The 21950-nt window shown below is 36.9% G+C and overlaps 2 protein-coding genes across 2 annotated transcripts; one reads left to right on the plus strand and one right to left on the minus strand.

Annotated features, from left to right (window-relative positions):
• Positions 1-100: 100 nt before the first annotated feature.
• sh3bp5b (SH3-domain binding protein 5b (BTK-associated)) lies at positions 101-15230 on the minus strand. Its single transcript, XM_056761710.1, has 9 exons — positions 14257-15230; positions 13398-13460; positions 11505-11633; positions 6412-6576; positions 6209-6339; positions 5900-5942; positions 4440-4659; positions 2261-2566; positions 101-1736 (listed from the first exon to the last, which is right to left on the minus strand). The coding sequence occupies exons 1-9, from the start codon at positions 14329-14331 to the stop codon at positions 1534-1536; spliced, it is 1335 nt and encodes a 444-aa protein (XP_056617688.1). The 5' UTR covers positions 14332-15230; the 3' UTR covers positions 101-1533.
• Positions 15231-15521: 291 nt separating this feature from the next.
• On the plus strand, positions 15522-21721 carry mrps15 (mitochondrial ribosomal protein S15). Its single transcript, XM_056761712.1, has 8 exons — positions 15522-15800; positions 18152-18214; positions 18443-18518; positions 18686-18734; positions 18905-18989; positions 19092-19150; positions 20093-20284; positions 21437-21721. The coding sequence occupies exons 1-8, from the start codon at positions 15647-15649 to the stop codon at positions 21557-21559; spliced, it is 801 nt and encodes a 266-aa protein (XP_056617690.1). The 5' UTR covers positions 15522-15646; the 3' UTR covers positions 21560-21721.
• The last annotated feature ends 229 nt before the right edge of the window (positions 21722-21950 follow it).

Consider the following 21950-nt stretch of genomic DNA (forward strand, 5'->3'; position numbering starts at 1 on the left):
TATTTTGTCATTTTTCATACTATGGTAGTCAATGGTGGCCAAGAACTGTTTGGTTACAAGCATTCTTCTAAATTTCTCTGTGTTCATCAGAACAATAGGGTGAATAAATGACTGACATTTTATTTTGGGGTGAACTGTACCTTTAAGCAGAAACACATGAATCAGAAACCTTTCAGCATGATATTACAAAATATTCCTAAAACATGATTTGACGGCGTTATGTGCTATTGGCTACAAACCTGCTCAAACATCCAATTATATTTCTGAATCCTCAGAGATTCGTCATTTATTGCATTTAATGATAAGAGCAAGGTGATCTTAGAATTTAAAGTACCTCTTAAATATTGTAATTGCCAAACTGAGATTTAACTTAAAGTTGCTTTATAGTAGCCAACAGCATTTCATAACAGACATTTTATTTTATTATTGTGATCATCTTCTTGACTACGAACAATACATCAGGTATTTTATTTATTTTGAAAACAATTACACCAGCTTTGTAAACAACAAAAAGACCAAACGTCATAAATCACTAAAAATACTGGTTTGAGCTTATTTTGTCCTCAACAACAAACAGGAGATAAGGTGAAGTACATCGGACACAAACACCAGATCTGATGCTGCGTCTCTAAATCCAACGGCTACTGTACGAAAGCTTGAACATTCAATATCTTCCTAATCTCAGTGTGCTTAACCATGACTGACACCAGTCAAATCTTACCCATAATCCCCATTGGTAAATCTATTCGTCTCTTGTCTGAAGTGTTCTCCTCCGTTTTATCGTCAGCTCAAGATGCTGTGAATCTGCACATATTGCTCATTATTCTCTATACGGAGGAACAGGTCGACATGCACGATGTCCAGTCGTGTGGGGGAAGCTCGTGTTATTTGGCTTGTGAGAGATGAAAGTGACAGGTGCCGATGCGAGAAGCTGACCTGCGACATGCAGCTTGTTGGCTTCTTTTTTGTTGTAGCAAAGCAGCACACGTTCAAAGCTCCTTGGAAGATTTTGAATCCTTTTTTCTTTTTAACACGTCCAGGCTACAGCGTAAACATGCACAGGTGACCTAGCTACACATTAACCGGAAAAGGCTGTAACATTATACTGCCACACAAATGATTGTGTATATCGACCGACCCGTGACACTGTTACGGCACTACAGACAAAAATGCACAAATCGACAGTATATTAAATCTCTTAATGCATTTCAAAAAGCTCCCCAGTAAAGACAAGTGCTAACTACGGCGACTTCTGCAGACATCATCACTTTGTAGACAACAGGACGAGTGGGAAGTTAATGTGTCTTTTTTTAAATGCGTTCTTGGATGTGCACATTAAATGTAGTGTCTACCATATGGCAGATGTGTCTCTTCTGCACGTCGTGTCACAGTCCAAACACTCATGAGACCGAGCCAAAATCAATCCGAAAGTTGGCGGTATGTTCTAGATGGTGAGAGGAAGAGACAGAGGTGACATTGGCGAAGGAGACAATGAGGATGAATACATCAATGTCGGTGTATCGGCTACGGCCTTCACATCCCGTCGAGCAGGATCGTGGTCGTGGAGGAGTGCTGGGCCAGACGGAGAGGATCAGCGTTTTTTCTGCTTGCCGTTCGGCCGAGTTTTAGAGAGAGCAGACGAAAGCGACTATCAAGGCCGAAGGTCGGTTTGGTGCTGGCGTTGTTATTGGCGAGACTGTTGTCGAGTACAGCTTCGGCTCCCTCTGCTCGGTCACCTGTAGACAAACATTTAAAATAAAATGATTTTACTTTATTTAGTTTGATTGTTTTAAAAAAAGGTGATTTTGGAAATCCCAAACGAGAAGAAAATAAGTTAAATCGAAGCCAAAATTATGAATCAAAATGATTGAAAATAACATGCACATCAATATTAGTTGCACTGGACCATTTTTAGTAAAAGACAAAAATACATTTTATGGGTATTTAATTATCATTAGGATATTAAGTAAAGTAATAAAAAGTATTTAAAAAAGGAAAAATATTGTATCTCGGCCAGATATTGTCATATCCTAACAACTCATACACCAATATTAGAAAGCTTATTGATTCAGCTTTTCGAAAAATTGACCCATAAGGTTTTCTTGTCCAGGGTCACCTTTGCACAGAAAAAAAAACTTTTACATTCTCCCAACGATAGCACAGGTGCAAACAGGCACAAGAGAGGAAAAACTGATTAGATAGTCTCACATGAGAAACTAGAGCAAGACTTGCACGTGCGGCACATTCCGGCGCATCTCACCTCTCTCTACATCGCACTCAGGGGAAGAAGCTCCGCTGCATTCGCTGCGAGGGCCCAGGATCGGGGACATCAGACTGAAGTCAGACAATGAGACGTTGCTGGGCAGGTCCAGGCTGCAGGGACGAGAGGAGGGGGCTGGGGACGAGGAGGACGGAGAGCCAGATGATGAGGAAGAAGAGGAAGAGAAGGGACAAGGTAAATCCAGAGGGCTCTTCGTCCCAAAGCTGAAGCTGCCGGTGGACTCCGAGTCTTCCTCAGACATGGCACTGGAGCTGCAGTTTTCATCATCGAAAGAACCAGATGCCACTGCGGGGAGAAAAATCATTTAAGAGGACACGACATATACGGTTAATTCCAAAATATTCTAGTGTCATTTAATCAGCATTTCTGGATGTATTTTGGCTGTTCAAGTCCAGTGTGTATCGAATCTAAACATATTCAAACCTCAAGGGTTACAAAGTCATTCAAGTTAGTGACTGAGAGCATGTCACGAAAACCTGTGATAGAAATTCGAGGTCATCACATAAAAAAATATTTTTTACTTTTTCTAAACACGTGTATATAATATAACACGGCTGTGTTGCTCAAAAGTGAATATGAACTAGTTTTCTTTGCAGTATTTGAGGTCTGAAAAACACAAAGCATCTTTTCTGTTATTTTAACCTGTTTCTCCAGTTTTCATTTTCTGCAAATAAATGCAAATATAAATATTTTTATTTGAAATTTGGGATAAATATTGTAAGTAATTCACACAATGAAACAAAAATGATAATTTTACCTAAACAAATACCTCTAAATAGACCATTTCAATTTTTCTAATTTTAATATTTAATTAATACTTTATATTATTATATAAATTATTTACATCTTTTTTTCTGTGGCTATATAAACAAACTACCAGTATGTTTTTTTCTGCTCGCTTTTTATAACTATTCCCCACATTTTTGTTGTCTCTTTCATCCAGTACAGTAAGAAATAAATTAAAAATGCTTTAAAAGTGCCTATGGGATTCAACTAAAAGACCTTGGACTCTCATGTGACTAAAAACAAGTTAACCTTCAAATCAACATAGGCAACTATGCGTGTTTACTGACATCTTAGGTTAATGTTCAGCACCCATAATCTGTCTCCTGCATGTAAAAGCATTCCTTTAGTTGCTCTTTGAAAGACACGGGGCTCACAAATGTTGATTTTATCCGTTTCCGTCTATTACAGCTCAATTCACACTTTACAAAATCACATGCATCAGTCCATCTAACTACACGGTCAATGACCACCACAAGAAAAAAGAACGGTGTGTCATTTCTCTGCACTAGTGTCATCAAACAGAACATACAACAAAAAATATTTTATTCCGGTTATTTCCACCTCAAACAAACATAATTGAATGAGTCAATGTTAAGGTATTGGGAGGTCGTTTTGATAGCAACAGTCTTGCCTTGAAAAAAAAAATCAACCTAAACGGTTAAAAAAGATGGAAAGAGAAGTTAAATGACCTTGCAAAAAGTCAAACCTTACACAATTATCACTAAAAGACCAGCATTTCATTGGTGATTTGCACAGTATGTTTGTTTCTAAAGACCTCATGCAAGCCTTAGCAGAACCAAATAAAGACAAAGGACAGAAAACTCTTCGCTAAATCCTGCAATGCAGCCATTTTAAGAGTTATATAACACACACAAAGATGTGATTCAATCTACCAAAACATCAAACTGGGTAAAAACAAGAATGCATCCTGCTTGATATCCCCAACTCGATTATTCCAGATTATTGGATTTGATTTCTACCATTAAATCCAATTCTGCTGAGGTCAAAGAAAAGCCTAAAGGCCACTTAGTGACGTAACAGCTATTTGTCTTGGTTAACCATCATCAACCATCTAATAGTATTTTCCAGTGAAAGTTTCTAACATCAAAGCCTCACGTATGTGATCTGAACCGCTAAGGATGTATTATTGACATCTCATTCAAAACACACAAACAATGCTTGTGAATCAAACAAGGGACTCGACAAGCGCTCGGTCGACTTACAAAAGGTCTAATGTTAACATTTTGCTAAGAAAGGAAAGGCACTAAAGGTTTGAAACGTACTCAATATTACGTGAGAGGAGTTACACTGTTCTTCTTGAAATGTTATTCAGACAAAAGACACCAGGCTGAGAACGAAAATCTCTACTCACTCGATATCCCATCAGAGTCAATTTTGAAGCCAGAGAGATCTTCACCAATGAAGCCTTCACCCTCTGAACCGACGCCTCTCTCCCGCGGCCCCATGCCTGAGGAACGTCTGCGCTCGTGGATCTCATCAGAGATCATCTCCAGGTTCCTCAAGGCAGATTTATATTCCCCTTTAGCTCGTGTTAGCTTAGCTTGCAGGTCATCTACATTTTTCTTCAGTTGCTGAAGAGAGAAGGATGGATGAAATAAAGCGAATGGTAAAGAATAAAGATGGCAAACAAGAAATATTCAGGGAATTGAAATCATGGAGATAAACTTTACAGTCCAAACAAATCCAGAATGACGCACTAATACAAATTTGTATTTCCCAAATCTATTTGTTTAGTGAAAAACATCTCAACATCCTAAAAGCTTGATATGTTCACTGTACTGAGATACTAAGACTTTTGTCTTGTTTGAGACTATTTATCAGAGTAAATAAAAAAATACCAGTCATCTTTTATATGAATTTTGCTCTACAGTGGATTTACATACAAAAGAAAATACTGCAGTACATACTATAGTAATTACTTTAGAATACTGTAGTAAAATCCCTATAGATACCATAGTATTCTTGAACCTTATAGTAAATACTAGAGTACACTATAGTATTACTGTAATAAACTGTTGTATACAACAGTAAATTATAGTATAGTATATTTGCCATAGTATAGTCTATAGCAGTGTTGGGTTTAACTAGCTACTAAGTAATTAGTTACTGTAATTCATTACTTTTCCCTGGAAAAACTAAAGTAAGGGATTACATTTTTCTGTAGTTATTACAGTTCTCTGATGTAATTAAACTAAATACTGTGTGTAATACATGTGTGTGCAATAGTGGAATTGACATACAATTCGAAGCCTAACTTTAAAATCTGTGCTTTAATGTATAATTCTCACATTTGTATTTATATTATTTATTTGAATAAGTAATTTTTTCAGAGTAACTTGCCCAACACTTGTCTATAGTCAACTCTAGAATTTGCTATTGATATAACAATATCAAAATCTCGATGTACAATAATACCTCGGTATAACGTCCACTGTACGATATTTATGCAATGATGACTTGGAAACGTGCCGTAAGCATCTTTTCTTTATCCTTTAATCATAAATGATGGGTCGAATGACCTAAAAATCTCTTTAATAAAATTAAATACTTGCACCAGATAGACCATTTTTTCGAAAATTCCTGTGAAGACCTTACGTTTCATCCAGTCACGTGACCACGATAAAATTGAGACAATTTTGCTATTGCGATAACACAATGTCGATAATATTGTCGTTACATCCCTAGTATTTACTATAGTAAGGTTCAAAAATACTACTGTAAACTAGCAAAATTATTAGATACTATAGCAAATACTAGAGTGTACTATTGTGCTTTTTGTGTGATATTGGCCTCATCTATGTGCAACAGTACCTCGAGCTTCAGGTAATATTTTGCCTTCATTTCAAAGTAGGGCCTGCAAAAGAATTAAGGAAAAAGCGATTAGTCCAACTGTAAGAGCCTGTAAATAACATGATGCGTATCAACACAAAACAGGAAGAAGCTATTGGAGATAGCCCGATATGACAGAATTAAACCCGTGTAACCTTTTGTCTAAAAATAAGCAGAAGTGAAAGCATGTCTATGATGTAAATCTTGGCCATATGAAGATTTTGATTAGCATGGAGTGCACACGTCTTTGCTATCTCACAGCATCTCTAATGGATGTATTAGCGTGCATACTTCGACTTGCTGATGGTGCGTTTGAGTTTCTTCTCAAGCTGTTTCATGCGGCCCATGGCGGCGGTATACTTGGCTGCGGTCTCTTTGTGCAACAGCTCGCTGCGTGATTTGATCTGTTCCGCCTCCATCACCTGCAAACCAAAAGCATTTTTAGTATTTCCATGAATGGTTCTATTGTCAAAGCAGATCCACGGACCACTCACCCGCTGCGTAGCGTGGTTGAGCATCTCCTGCCACGCCGAGTCGAACTGCCGCTGGTCGTCCTCCAGCAGCCTCTGTTCGGCCAGAGCGATGGTCTCCTTGGCCGCACGCAGCACCTCAGCGGCCCTCTGGAAGTCCTGTGTGGACCTTTGTGCTTCCAGCTGAGCCTTGAGAGGAAAAAGACAGCGGATCAGTCAGAGATCAGTACCAGGGACGACAGCCAGCTCTCCATCGCCATTCAACATTCAGCAGGACGGTGTTGGCAGATTTTGATCAACCCCGCTCAGAGCTGGAAGAAGATCATGAATCTCTTCTCACTGTATGAGCCCTTCCATCAAACGCATCACGAGTAGAAGCTTTAGGAAATCACCGTCATACACAACAAACAATTCTAGTTTATACAAAGCTTGGGCACAATGCCATAGTTAACAGATTCCTGTGAAGCACAAAAGAAGATATTTTGAGAAATGTCTTTGTGGTTTTGTGTCCATACAATGGAAGTCAATGGAGGCCAATGTTGTTTTGTTCTTCACTTACATTTAGTAATTTAGCGGATACTTTTATCCAAAGCGACTTACAAATGAGGTAAACGATGGAAGCAATTGGAACAACATGAGGACAACAAAAAGTAAAAGTGAAGTAAAATCTGGTCTCATTGAGCCCACCACAGTATACAAAGCTAAGTTTTATTTCTTTTTAAGGATAGAAACAGCAGAAAGAGATAGAAGTTAGATCTTATAGGTCAGGTGTTGACGGAACAGATGTGTATTCAGACCATTCTTAAAGATGTCTACAGAATCTGCTGATCTTGTAGCAGCGGGCAGATCAATCCACAAATGTGGAACAGACCCAGAGAAGGGTCTGTTCCACAATATATCGGCCAAAATTTTCTAACTAGGGATGCACGATAAATTATCGGCCATATCGGTATTGACCGATAAATTATCATTTTAATGATAATTTATCGTGCATCCCTATTGATTTTTTCCCCTTTAGGGATGGCACCACCCCAATATCCTGTATCTTCTTTTGTATTTATTCATTACTAAAGATACTTACACAGGTCAGTTATTTTGCAGTGAGCTTAGCTAGGATTTCATTTTTATAGAAATCAGTTATGTTAATCTAACTATATTTGCCCAACAAACAAAATTGCATCTCAGTACGTAAAAGTAAATCAATTATTTTGAGTTATTAACACTTTAATATAAACCTAGAGGGTTTTATCTTATCGCCTGCTCTTTCAGCCCTTCTTCCTGCATCTTTTCCTCACCCTCGCACAAAAGCTATTTTTAGCTCAGGCTTCAAAGTTGATGGGATGCGGCATTGCAGCGGAAAGCTGACGGCAGGGGATCGACTGCAGAGACCTCCGATCCACACAGCAAAGGACAACGAGTGATGGGAGAGCTGCCGGCAATCCAATCACATTTATGTGAAGAATAATGTATAGTCGGTTGGTAATTCCCTATAGGGGTCTTGCATCACCTTAAGGGGGTTTGTTTTGCAATTACAAGCTGACTGTACATTACTACAGTGTATTTTTCCAGATTTTCTTTTTAGTTGATGAATTTAGTTAAATGTATACATGATTTTGATCTAACTTTTAAACGGTCTCATACTGACATTTAAAGTGTTGACGGTGACCCAGTTGAAATGGTGTTATGATATTTCTTGTCCATACTCATGACTGTGGAATAGAAATAAGGACACTTATTCGAAGACATCTGATTTAACCTGGTATAAAACGAGGCGATTTATGATATCAACCTTGAGATCATCTCTCAGAAAACGAATGCCGAATTGCTTCTGCGCACACATCCCGTCAACACGAGACTTATAGTTTATCAACTTTAAGATTCTCTGCCCTGGACTAATTTTAGACACAAACTGTTTCTATAAAAAAATTAATTACCAACGTAGATTGAAGTTTCTTTTAACACCCGAAAACCATTTGCTTTGCGATAAACAGTATACAGTATACAAATCTCACTGTTTAAAGTGGCAGTCCACAAGTTTTTTTTAAGAGTAAAAATTAGCTAAAAAACAATTATTGAGCATTATTATCTTTATTATCTATTATCATTATTATCAATTATTATCTTCTGTCCAGCTTGCGTTACGGGAGAAATAACAAAACTGGAGACTAGCGGCCTAAACGGCAGTGTTGGCAGGTTTGGAAATTACCCCGAAATAATATCAAAACAAGTGAACCATTTGGGCATGTGTGGATGGAAGGACAAGCAAGTCATAGCCATGACATGCAGGTTATTTATGAGCTAAGTATTTACAGACATCTTTACTGAGCCACACAATCTGATATCCACAATCCATCTCTGAGGAACACTTTCTGTGGGATTTGCTGTATTGAATTATAACTCAGCCCCAGATGGATTCTACAGAGTTATTTTCACATGATCTAAGCTGAGATTCTTGGAAATTCTGCAGAATGGATCCCTATATTTGCCAATTTGTTAAACACAACTAAATGATTAAGTTTATTAGAAAAAACACTATTTAAAAAACACACGTTGTCCAAGAGGCTCATTAAGGTTAGTGGGTGGTCTGATAAAAGTTTCTACAAACTGCAACAAGATTCTAGAACATTACCATAATGCTTTGCAATAGCCAGGAAACGCATATATTCTCTCACAGTTCTTATGAAATATCACAGAAATAGGGGCTCAAAAATAGCATCTTTGGGAAACAGAGGTTGTTGAGGTGAAAATCAATCTTTGAATCCATACTCTATTTTAATGTAATGAAATTTTAAATACATTCGTTAAACATTCTGATTTAGTAACACATGTTCTGTATTTTGTTTAAACGTTTGTGTTGTGTTGAAAGACTGAAACAGGAAGTTCTTCCGGACCAACGTTGTTTACGTCATCTGAAGTTGGCTATTCACTTGTTAAGTGGTGAAGTGAGGAAAACCGTCTACAGATCAAAGCATCTATTTTCAAGCGATGCTACAGCTTAAACAGCCGTTTCTGAGCACTGTCTAATCATATTGTATATTTAAGCGAAACATGTATTAACTCAAAGTAAACACTACAGTCAACAGGCTCAGGGAATCACCGACATCAATTTATGAATAAAATATGAAAAAATAAAATCGCTGACTGGACATTTCGTTATGAAGATAGGGGTTAGGATCGGGGTTTTTCGCGATTTGTTTTCTCGCCATGAGCATATATTAGCATTTTTGTTGTTTGCCTATAGCATCTTATTGAGCATTTGGACCCGGAAACAGTATATGATCTTTCATATCTGATGGTGCGTGACGTCAGGCTTAGAGTACATACATAGCATACCTTTAAAACTTTTATATGTATGTTGTCAAATCTAAACTGAGAATGCAAATGCACAAAACCACATATAACATTCTAAGTAATAGGCCTATATATTATTCAGGAGAGTTGGAAATGATAAATGTGGATTGAATTATTAATACGGGTTCTTGAAATATTCCTTCACCCTAAAATCAGCAAAGTATACACTGTGTTGCTTAGTTTCTTGTATTTATAATACCTCATAACTGATTCCATCTAAACACAAAGGTTTTCTGCTACATCTAAAGCTGACCGACTTTGACAAGCACTGTAAAAAAAACTGCAATTCATTTATTATTTTAAAAGGCTTATGAGCGTGTGTCAGTGCGAATCAGGCTTTCAGAATCAAAGTTTGTATGAGAGATTGGATGTAATTTATCCCTATTTTTGACATAAGAGTACTGAAAGTGTTTTCATAGTGCACACGGATTATAAAACACCTAGAATATATTGGCATTTTATCATACAATTGAGACAGCCATGCATGTTTCTTCACAACAGCTGGTCTGTGATATTCATAAGAACACGTTTGCAGAAGTGAGATCACACAGGCTGTGAAACTCAGAAGGCACATTAGCACCAAATAAAATGACATTCGGATTAAAGGGTATTTCCTTTTAGCAATAACAGGCAACAGAGAAAAATATATAAGGGGAAATTGACGGAAATAGCCACACAGAGACGAGGTGCAGTTAAAGCTCCAGTGCACTCAAGCTTTTACTGCAGAAAGACGGCGCACAGAAAACCAATAGCTTGAATTGGAGAGAACAGTTCAAATAGTAATGAGAGAGAACGATCTGCATTTTCATTCATCTCAATGGCTGTTGCTCTTTCAGCAAATCATCGGAGCCAAAAAAAGTCATGTGACTACCCAATCTGAAAGTGCAGGAAAATCAAATGGTTATGAAATGTTAATATCTCACCATGTGCCATTTCTCTCCCCAAAAACATCAATGTACCATGTCTGAGAACAACATATTAAATTTGGCTGGTCTTGGCCGTTTTTGGCTGTCTAGCTTTCTAACCAGGGGTGCGTTTCCTAAAAGCAACGTTAGCCAAGTATGGTCGCGAGTTTCGTTGTTCCAGCATAGTTTCTTGATTTAAATGTTTCCCAAAACCAGGGTTCCAACGATCAATCGCAAGCAACATCTCAAAGTTGCGTGGTTGTAACTACAGGTCTAGAGCTGTGGTTAGAAGCATCGTTCCTTATTAAAATAAAGCAAACATGCAGTGCGTTCCATATCCATCACTCGAAATATATAAAAAAATTATATATTTCTCATTTTCTCCACAATACATCTTTCTATGGTTGTTAACAACACCTAATATCTTAAGACAGCAACTGAATTTGATGAGCATTCTGTTGGCCTGCTCATAGAAAACAAAGGTCCTCTTATATTTGTTAAACTGTACTTTTGGTATGTTTTGATCCAAAGGAGTAAACAGATGATTTGCTCTCAGAAAAGCACCGCCAGCCCCTAAAAAAAAAGAGAACTGAGAATTCTCTCTTTTAGTATAACTTTTTTATGCACTGCTGAATGAAATCAACCACCCGTGACAGATTTGAAGTTAAAGCTGACATGCAATCCAGCAGATAGCAAACAACAAGATGATAGCAAAACAACCCCCAAAGATAAGGATAAAGGCAAACGCTTTGTGGAAATGAAACGGTAGCCTGACAACTTAGAAAAGAGACGATGCGTGGCTGAGGTTGGCTTCTGGAAAATACTATCGGGATTTTCTTAGTTTTGATGTCTTTGGCTCACCTGTCGCGCCACCTGCCTGGCTTCCCAATACGGTTTTGATTCCTCCACGGCTTTTCCGATCTTCTTCACCAGCTCATCCAGCTTGAGTGTAGCTTCCACCAGCACGGAACGAAACTTCTGTCTGGCATCCTGGAGACAGAATATTTATAAACTATTAGTGTGGCTGTGTTCAGATTGGGAAGCTAAAACATACGTTATCTTATGCACAGGCTACTATTTATTGTTTGGCAAAAATAATATTGAAGCGGCCCCAACATTAAGAAACGTTATGCAGCCTATACTTAACAGTTTTATAAATAATTGTGATCCATAAATAAGTGACGCTCGAAACAAGTTAGTGGCTTGCTAGACGCTAGACACTATTTTCGCATTTGTCATGTGGTTTCTACGTTAGTAAAGGCGGTAACAAAGGGGAACGCGGATATGATGCCATTGACAGGCGACTGCACAGCCCCGTGTCACCGTTTCACGATTTACAAGTAGTTGGAAACATTTGAGATATTGTAAGTACTCAGCTGAACAAAATATAACACTAGCCTAGTGGATTTTGGATATTTTACTGCTAAATTGTTACATTATTACACATTATGATAAAATAAACAATTTTATGTGCTTTTCACAAACGTTCAAAGCAAATTTTACAACAAATTTCAGTCAGTTATGTCACATGAGGAAAAGCTACTTTAGTGCTTCTAAAGGGAGGGGTGGAGTGAGCCGTTGGTTGCAATTCGCAACCTCACCACTAGATGCTGCTTTCATAAACTGGACCGTTTTATAGGTGTGCGTATAAATAGGTTTAATAGTCTGACGCCTATCAAGCTACAGATATAAATGACAAAGCACCTGTATATCTAGCACAAATGTATATATTAACTCCGTCTGAGCGCTGGCAGTACTCATGAAAACTCTTTTCCAGTTCAGACACAAAAATCTTAAAACAAAAGGAAACATGGCCCAAATCAGTTTTATTCCTAATCTCTCTGCTTGCCTGCTCTTTATAACACATGTTCTTTACACACTCAATGTGAGTACTGTTAACTAACTTGCTGATATCTTCGGTGTGGAATACTGTGTCTCTTGCAAACTTGCTGACATTGAAGGACAGGGTAAGTCCTGTGAACAATAAAGCTTCAGGAGAAGGTAATAAATACAGTGATTAAATTATGGTTACGGCCATAGAAATAAGTAAATGAGAGAGTAATTTGACGTTGACTCCTGTTTTTGACTACAGACTTGCTAAATCATCTTATTGAATTATTGGACAGGCGCAAACAATAAACTCAAGAAGAATCTGGGACAGTTCAGCAGGGATAATGAATAGAAGCCTAATATAAACTCACAACATATCCTGGGTTTAAGAATATCAGATTCAGACAGTTTCTCATGATATTTATGATCCAGATTGATATGATCTAGAATCACTTTATTGCATAATCCAGACCTTACAATGCATTCTGTTTAGTGCTGTGCCAGGGTTTAAAATCCAACCATAGCACAGTTGACCTATTAAGCTGCAATCGGTAACTTTTTGGGTTAAAAATAAACAAAACAAAAAGTTATTGAGCAAGTGAGTGAACAATCAACATCCAAAACTTTCTTCTTACCCTACAACGAATCACAACAGAAAGCTTATAATAATGCCACGATATTTTCACACGAAATGTCAGTCAAGTAACTTAAAATTGTTTGTTACAAACAGCGCTGTTGATAGAGAGGGAAAAGTTATGAATTGTAGTTTTGAGAATTTACCATTTGATATAAGAGGTCCGAATATGCCATTTGCATAAAGAACAGAAATTATCATACAGAGATATAGAAATACGTCATGGCCAAGAGAATAGGAAACATACCATATGGAGTGCAAACTTTGGATACTGTTTTGTGCATTCATACCTCAAGCTCAGTTTCACATCTATTGATGTCATCTGTTGACTGGTTGAGTTTCTCAAGCTCTCCCTATAAAGAAAAGTCAGGTGATTGGTCAGATTTTTTTTAAAATATATATATTGTTTCTACTTATGGGATACAGACATATATTCATTCTTTCAATTTTCGAAACTATTTTGGAAGTAAATAAGGTTACAGGGTGAATTTTAAAAGGCATGTTTCACCTGTCTTAGTGATCTGAAATGACTTAAATTAGGGCTTTTTCAATTTGTCATAAACATTTCAACTATTCTAGAAAATAAATTGTTTACCATTAAAATCTTGATTTTTTTACATTTTACTATTAACATTCTTTTTGTAGTGTGTTTTTTGGGCCTTATTTCAGTGGATTTCTAGTGATTCCCAATTCACATCCACCAGATAACATTACAACACATTACCAAATGACAGACCGCCACAGACTTTAAAACAATACACAATTCCCTTCATAACTTTAACATTTATTGAATTTCTGTGATGCATTCTATTTATTTTAAAACAGGAAAAATTAAAACGAATTAAAATCGGAAACCTCGGTTAACGTTGTTTTTTATTTTAAACCAGATGTGGGATGGATGTAGATACACAAATTAAGTTCGTTTGATTTTGGTCTAAACAACAGAAACAGGCAACAATGTGCCGCAATATCCACACTTCATAATAAACAAGAAGCAGCGAAATAATCGATAACACATCAGTCACAACAGAGATTAATATACAACGACAATAAGCGAAGTGCGATGAAATGTCTCTTAAATGAATGAATGAATTTTAAATGACACATTTCATGCACATCAGACACACATGATATTAATGGCACAAGCACCTGAATTCTCGGATCCACCTCCTCTTCCTCCGGTGATTCAAATTCTTCGTCCGACCTGCTCTCCTTATTGTCCATTTTATTTTGTTTTATTTTATTGCAGAAAACGCTGAACAAAGAGACCTCCTCCTGTGCGACAACGAGCAACGATCTGGTTTCTACAGGCTAACGGAAGGGTGTAGAGACTAACCGTTCATGAATGTCCAATATCCTTCTTTCATTTTGGGTTATTTACATAAAGATAAAATAAAGATACCCGCGTGTCGGTGCCTGCTTTCAGAATCCCCGCACGCGCGCACACGCGCCTCTTTGACGTAAGGGAGACATGCAGACAGTCTTGTCCCGCCCCTTTTTATCCAGAATATCGGCACTTGACGCCAATTGAACACTGTGTATATAAACCATAACTGTACAAACATGCATTATCTAAATAGCATAATCATATCTTTAGTTTCAAAATGTTCTTAAGGCTGTTTGTCATTGGACAAAACAACCTGAAAAGGTCAAAGGATGATAACTTGCCTTATATACCCTGCATATCACACTAAAGGTTTTATTTAGCATCATGTCAGAATTTGTATAGGCTATTATTTTAATATGTTTTATTTTAATATATAATCAGTCCTGAACAGAGCCGGAGAGAGAGAGAGAGAGAGAGAGAGGTCCAAAACGCTGGAGCTTCACGTGATTCATGGAGCCTTCAGATAATTCCATGAAGTTATGTTTTTCTCTTTTAATTCTTTATATCTTTCATTTTGTATTCATTAAATGGCTTTCGTCTATAAATGGGTTAGCATCACAGCTCCACGCGTAACTAGTAACTTCCTGGAACTATTGACAGCCTGTGTCACGTGATTCATGGAGCCTTCAGATGGTTCTAGGAAGTTTTGTTTCTCATTAAATTATTTATTTCTTAATCTTTTTAGACATTAAAAGGCTTTCGTCTTTAATTGGTTAGAAATTTACCACAGTTGGTCTGTTTAGTCGCAGCTCCAAGCGTAACTGGTAACTTCCGGGAACTAGTGACAGCCTGTGTCACGTGATTCATGGAGCCTTCAGATGGTTCTAGGAAGTTATGTTTTTTTCTTTAAATTATTTCTTTCTTAATTTTTTTATACATTAAATGGCTTTCGTCTTTTATTGGTTGGAAATTTACCTCAGTTGGTCTGAAAAGCTTCCGAAACCCCAAAAGCTTCCCAAATTTGAAGGAATAAAGAAAAATTCAAGATTCACACACCGGCAACGCAATCGTCCCTCGATTGTTCAGACTTGCGCATCGTTTTTCTGAAGTTGTTTACTAATGTCTGATAGAATATGGCGGCGCACGTGAGCTGAAAGGGTAAATGTGTTGCCCAAGAGCGTATGTAAAAGGACATTATTATAATTAATCAGAATGGTTTTAAAAAACATTTTTCGAACCACATCGTTGTGTTTGCGGACATGGAGTGTGTTTTCAAGCGTGAAGCAGGCCAGTACTGCGTCGTCCGTACTTAAACAGGTTCAATGCAGTTCTTATATGAACTGGACGTTAGCACGAAACTATAAAGGTGAGAATTGTTCAATATTGAGGTTCTGACTGTATGACTAACAATCGTTTTTAGCATAAATGGGAAAATATATTCCCAAACATTTGCGACTGTACATTGTGGCTTTCATCCTTTATAAATAAAATAAGCTAATTTTGAGGTGGAATTTTCTTATAAGTGCAGGTGGTTGTCCTGTGTTGAACCGAGCTTGTTAAAAATGTGTGAATCTTATTTATTTAGTTATACGTCTTGTCTTAAAAGCCTACATGTGTAATTCCAACATTGACATCTAGAGGGCTCCCAAAGTTCACTCACTACAGAATGAGAGCAAAATGTATCCTTTGATGGTAAAGGGACAGTTCACCCAAATGTGAAAATTCTGTCATCATTTACTCACCCTCAGATTGTTTCAAATCTGTATACATTTCTACGTTCTACTAAACACAAAAGAAGATATTTGGAAGAATGTCAGTATCCGAGCAGATCTTGGCTCCCATAGTATTTTTTCCTTACTATGGTTAGTAAATGGTGCACAGTTACTGACATTCCTCCAAATATCTTCCAGAAAAAAGACATTTATATAGGTTTGGAACAATCTGAGGTTGTCTAAATGATGACAGAATTTTCATTTCATTATAACATAGATTGCAATGAATATGAAACTTTCATGCAAAAATGAAATATGCTGTTAACAGTTACAGTGCATATAATCATGTAAATAATAATTCGTTGAATTAAGGTTGCTTTAAAAATACAAAAAGGGACAATTTGATGTTAAGAAAAATCCTTAACAGAGTAAGGCCTTGCAACAAAGAAGATTAATTTAGTGACAGAACGAGGAGTAAAAGATTGTTGTCACATTTATGTGAGCGTGTAGCGATATGACTAAGTGTGGCTTGTCATGTCTTAGCAATGTGAGAAAATTAACGATTGTGGTCCAAATTTGTTGTTGCATGCGTGGTAGGGGGCTGCCTGGTGTTAATTTCTCTTTGCTATCTTCCCACCACTATTATAGTACAATAATATGATCAGAATCTGCTTTAAATAATATTAATGGATAAAAGCACAAGCACTGAATTTATTGTCGGTGTTTAACTTTCTTGTAATAACATAATTGTTAGAAAGCAACCACTTCACGTCAGTTTGAACTTGCAACCTTTTAGGTTACTTATCTGGAGTCGCAGTGTTAACAGCAAATGTTGTAAATAGTTGTGTGTTATTTGTTCCGTAAAGGTCTATCGATGGTGAAGTGGTGGGTGTTAAGTACATTTCCGTAAGAAAAAAATTATCTTTAACATCATACATGTTTTGTGTAGCAGACATTGTGCCTTTTTTATAGTAGCCCAATGTATGTTACGAATCAATTTAGAATTACTTGTGTTATTGCACAACAACAGATGTCTAAGAAGTTATCTAGAAAACGCTTACTAGTGTTTCTTTCAAATGATTAAATCACTGGTTCACCCTTTTTTTAAACATTACTAATTTCCTTCTGCAAGCAGTGCTTTAAACTCATTTATAAAGGCCTTGATGTAAAAATAAGCAGATGTAACTGCAAGTTATTTTGTTGGCTGGTTCCCTGTTAAATGTAAACTGTGTCTTTTAAGCATTGCTTTGTATTTGGCTTATTTCAGGGATGCTAATATTATTTGGCTGACAATATTTTCAACATTATGAATGAAAGGATTTAGAAATATATGATGTAGGAAACACCACTGCAGTGGTTGTATTAAAAGCGAACACGTGTCAGTTGTACAGCTGTTTATTTGATTCCCATGCTTGAACCTCAGAGATTGTTTGTTGTTCTAAAATAGCACAAAAAAGCAGAACGTGGATGGCGTACAAACCCTTTTCAAGCTCCTCTAATTTAACCTGACTTGCTTTTGGGACAGAAGACATCATGACAGTATGACAGCAGGATGTGGTCAACTAGATCACTTCCTACAAACGCTCGGTTTAAACTTTATCACTAGTGATGTGTTGTGAACCACAATGCAGTGTTGTAAAGGTAGTTAAAATTCGCCCCAAAATTGATAGTTTACTTTATCATTTATTCACCCCATGTCATTTCAAACATTCCAGAACACAACAGTGATATTTTGAAAAATGCATTAGCTATAGTGGTAGGGTCTATATTAAGCACTCTTTTACCTTAAAGAATACAACAACGCGTACAAAATCCATACTGTGATCTTATGGTTTGTATGGTTTTACAAGGAAGTCTAGTTCCATGGTTTCGTGTATTGCAAATCGTTACGTTGTGTTCCATATGCAAATTTACAGTTTATTATGTTTATATATACAGTATTCATTGCTGCAGAGTAACTTATATTATTATATTATAATATATTTGACTTTGATATTTATTTCAGGCGATGAAGCCTTTCCAAACCAACAAGTGAGACAGTATGCTCGGGCAGTTAGAAAGAAACAAGGTAAGAAATGAGTGCTGTATAATGAATCTCTTTGGCTATATCACCTGTACCAATTGCAAACAGTCAAGCACATGGCCATGCAATCTCTTGTGTCAGTCAGGCAGCACTACAGCGTTATGCCCTTGTGCAGATTGTAAGGTTTAGTGAGTTTGATGTGGAAAGTAAGTTGCTGACAGTTTCTGAATGAAAATTTTAAATTTCTTTTTTTTTCCCACAATTTCTTTGCAGAATTCCCAAGTCAGCTCCAGGACCTGCCTCCATCTATGCTAAAGCTTGAATACGCATCCGTCCCGCTTGCACATACGTACGTTGTTGTCCCCCGTTTTCGCATTAACCTTACCATGTCCTTGCACAACTCAGATCATTGTGAGACATTCTCGGTTATTTCAAGTTTTAGGATGTAAATGATTTCTTCAAACTCCCCTTTAACGCTCATGCAAAACACTCACAGTATTACATCATCTTTTGCAGGGTTGACGATGTGGTGAAGAAACTGCTCACCCTGGAGTTTGCAAATCATGTACGGGTTTGAATTGCTCCCTTTAGTATTGTCATACAGTCACTTATTTTTTCTGTCAGTCCGTCTGTCCATCCGTAATAGTTGCTTTTCTCTTAATCACTGGTGATTTAAGAACTGATGGTTGTGCAGTAGTTTGAAATGTTACATTTATGTGTCACATGTGTCTTAAGAGTGAAAAACTGCGAATGAAAGAGGAAGAGCTTATTACAAAGGTCCAGAGAGATGAGAAAGACCGCACCTCAACAGAAGTTAAGGGTAAGTTCCTTTTTTTGAAGGCTTGAGAAAGTCTGTGCTCTAACCACTCAGGAATCTCAGATAATGACTCAATAATGGGGAACATCCTTTGTTGCTTTACAGTGGCGATTTTGACAGCACGAATTCGCAACTTCCAGGAGCACTTACACAAACACCCCAAGGTAAACACTGCCTTTGTTTTTCCTGCCTTCATTAAAGGTGTCAGAACATTTGCTCCCCATTTGATGCAGAAGGCATACGGGCCATGAACTGATGAACTGAATACTGAAGTATCTGTGCTGCAGGGTTATTTTAGTTCTGCATTTTAAAATAAGTTTTTATTTTAATATCGTTTTCAAATTTGCTACACATTTCAGTTTAGGTTTAGTTAGTGTTATTCTTGAATTTTCGTTTTGATTTCGTTTTTGATATTTGTTGTTGGCCAACCTCGGATCTGTAAAAGCACGATGACAGAGTCTGCTGCTTCTCACACCGGGACTGCGAGCTGCTAGCAATGTCTTTAACCGCATCATTTTTATTACTCCTCCTTTCCGAATCTTTTATCATGAAGTTTTAGTACTCCACGCGGTGATTTGATTGCAAATGTACATTCGGGTTTGTCGGATCCCCCCCTTATTTCAATCTCACAAATCCTATCTTGCACCAAGACAATACATTTGCTTTTTACAGATTTAAACAAAACCTCGAAATAGTCCCAAACTGCAAACTTTTCGACTAGGCAGGCATCCTACTGTCTTCTTCTTCTTCACGCAAATGAGCGTAACGCGTCATCTATAGTATAGAACAGCTGCTGCAACAGTCAAGACACAATTAGCCACAATGGGAAATAATCTCATTATTTATGAAGATTATTATTTATTTGAGAAATTGTGTTATTTTATTTTAGTTAGTTTTTAAACAACTGCTGTTAGTTTCGTTTCATTTTAGTTGTTTATTTATTTACATTATTTTATTATAGTTTACGAAATAAACGTTTTTTTCAATCGTTTTTATCTTAGTTTTAGTTTATGAAAAATAACACTGCTGTGCACACAAGTAGTTCTGTTCTTCAAGTAAACTGTTGTCAAAATTACTTTTAACCCCCATTTTTTATATTCCATCAGGATAAAGCTAACAAAAGATGGATGCTTATGAGCATTGACAGCCGGAAGAAAAAGCTCAAGTTTCTGAGAAGGACCCGCTATGATGCGTTTGAGAAAGTGTGTAAAGAACTAGATATCACATACACGTTCCCCCCTGAATACTACCGACGGGTCACCCGACGCTGGCTGGCCAAAAAGGCCTTTTGCATTAAGGTAACACTCACAGCAAGCACCTTATTCCGAATGTATGTTTTCTATCCCACTAGCATATTATTTCTTTTTATAACTATAAATTAAAAGTAATTATTACACGGTTCATTTGAATGCTTGATTCTGATTGGCCAGGCGCGACATTCCAAGGGTTGTTATTTTCAAATAACAACCGCTCAAAACTAATAACACCCTGTAACCCGGATGCTGCAAATTATTTTGAGAGGGGCAGTTTAATATTACACAAAAATGAATTATTAATGAAGTCTTTTAATAACATATATGACATTATATTTACAAATTATTAAACCAATTTGCCTGTTCGAGACGTTTGAACATCGTTTCTTACTTTAAAAACTAAACGGCTTTTCCTCGCAGAAGGTCTGAATTCGGTAAAAAGTTGCAAATCAAATATTTTTTATTAGCAAGCGTGTGACTGAAATGTAACGCCTCTTGCCATATTTGGAACATCAGGTTCCAAAGCAAATATACTGACAGGTACGCCCACCTTACTCAAATTATACCACGAACTGACAGATTTGTGGGGGTGTAGTTACATGAGGTGTTGCAGGCAGGTCTGGGTGAGCATTCGCTTTTAGATAGAATGCATCTTTTGATCCCACACTTTAATTTTTGCAATTTTACGTGTCTAATACATGCACGGGCAACTTATAACACACCAAAGACACAGAAAAACACATATTCTAGCCATATGGTCCCTTTTATCCTTTTTGTGATATTTGAGAAAAAATGTTGGTAACAATTGGTCCCCATTGACTTATTTTGCATGCATTGACACCAAACCAATGCAAGTCAATGGTGACCAACACTTTTCTGTTACCAACATTTATCAAAATATCTTCTTTTGTGTTCTGCAGAAGTAAAAAAAAGTCACAGGGGTTTGAAATGACAAGACGGTGTATATATAATTTCCGAATTTTCATTTTGAAGGTGAACTTTTCCTTGAGCATAAAAAACTGAGCATCTTTGCATTATAGTGATGTTTCCCTTTTAAAGAATTTTTTTTATCTTGAAGAAATCCATAAAGTATGTCTTGTGATAAACCATGTGGCATTAAAATGCGTTGCATAATTTGAATAAATCCCTCAGGGTTTGTTGTTTGTGTCTCATGATGTTCATGTGTTTTTCTATCAGGTCTTTAAGGAAGTACAGAAACAAAAAGCTGAGCAGCAAGCAAAAGAGAGAGCAGCTGTAGCTCAAAGAGAAGAGACAACATCCTCCACAGAGTCCTCAAAACCAAAAGAAACTTCAGTGTAAACAAGTTCATACAGCCAAGAAAGAAAACTATGTTATTGATAGTGTGAGGAGATGCTTGTATATCTGTATGGCAATCGAACACATCCCATTGTCATCCAGATGTTCCCTTTTGATTCATATGTGTGTTACAGATGAAAAATAAATGTGAAAAAATGAATAATATTTCTCTGTAGTGTTTTTCAGTGTTGTCATTTTTTGCTCATCCTGGTCAGACTATCATAACATATTTTGTTTAAAGAAAATAGCTGCATCAAACTAAAAGACTTTGAGTTGGTTATTACTACTAAATATATCACTTCCTAGAAACAATTTTATAAAACATTTGATCAGTAGTTTCACATACTCAGTAGTTTTGGTTCGGCAGCAAATGAAGACCTGTGTCATTTGCACA

The sequence above is a fragment of the Triplophysa dalaica genome, chromosome 12 (assembly GCF_015846415.1).
Source record: "Triplophysa dalaica isolate WHDGS20190420 chromosome 12, ASM1584641v1, whole genome shotgun sequence".
NCBI classification, from domain to species: domain Eukaryota; kingdom Metazoa; phylum Chordata; class Actinopteri; order Cypriniformes; family Nemacheilidae; genus Triplophysa; species Triplophysa dalaica.

Excerpts from the sequence above, each read along its gene's own strand:
- mrps15 (XM_056761712.1), top strand. The coding sequence starts at position 15,647 with ATGGTTTTAAAAAACATTTTTCGAACCACATCGTTGTGTTTGCGGACA. Across the intron at positions 18,735-18,904 it reads CCCTGGAGTTTGCAAATCAT|AGTGAAAAACTGCGAATGAA; the intron begins GTACGGGTTTGA and ends ATGTGTCTTAAG. Across the intron at positions 18,990-19,091 it reads CACCTCAACAGAAGTTAAGG|TGGCGATTTTGACAGCACGA; the intron begins GTAAGTTCCTTT and ends GTTGCTTTACAG.
- sh3bp5b (XM_056761710.1), bottom strand. The coding sequence starts at position 14,331 with ATGGACAATAAGGAGAGCAGGTCGGACGAAGAATTTGAATCACCGGAG. Across the intron at positions 11,634-13,397 it reads GATGTGAAACTGAGCTTGAG|GATGCCAGACAGAAGTTTCG; the intron begins GTATGAATGCAC and ends TTCTGTCTCCAG. Across the intron at positions 6,577-11,504 it reads CCAGGCAGGTGGCGCGACAG|GCTCAGCTGGAAGCACAAAG; the intron begins GTGAGCCAAAGA and ends TTTCCTCTCAAG.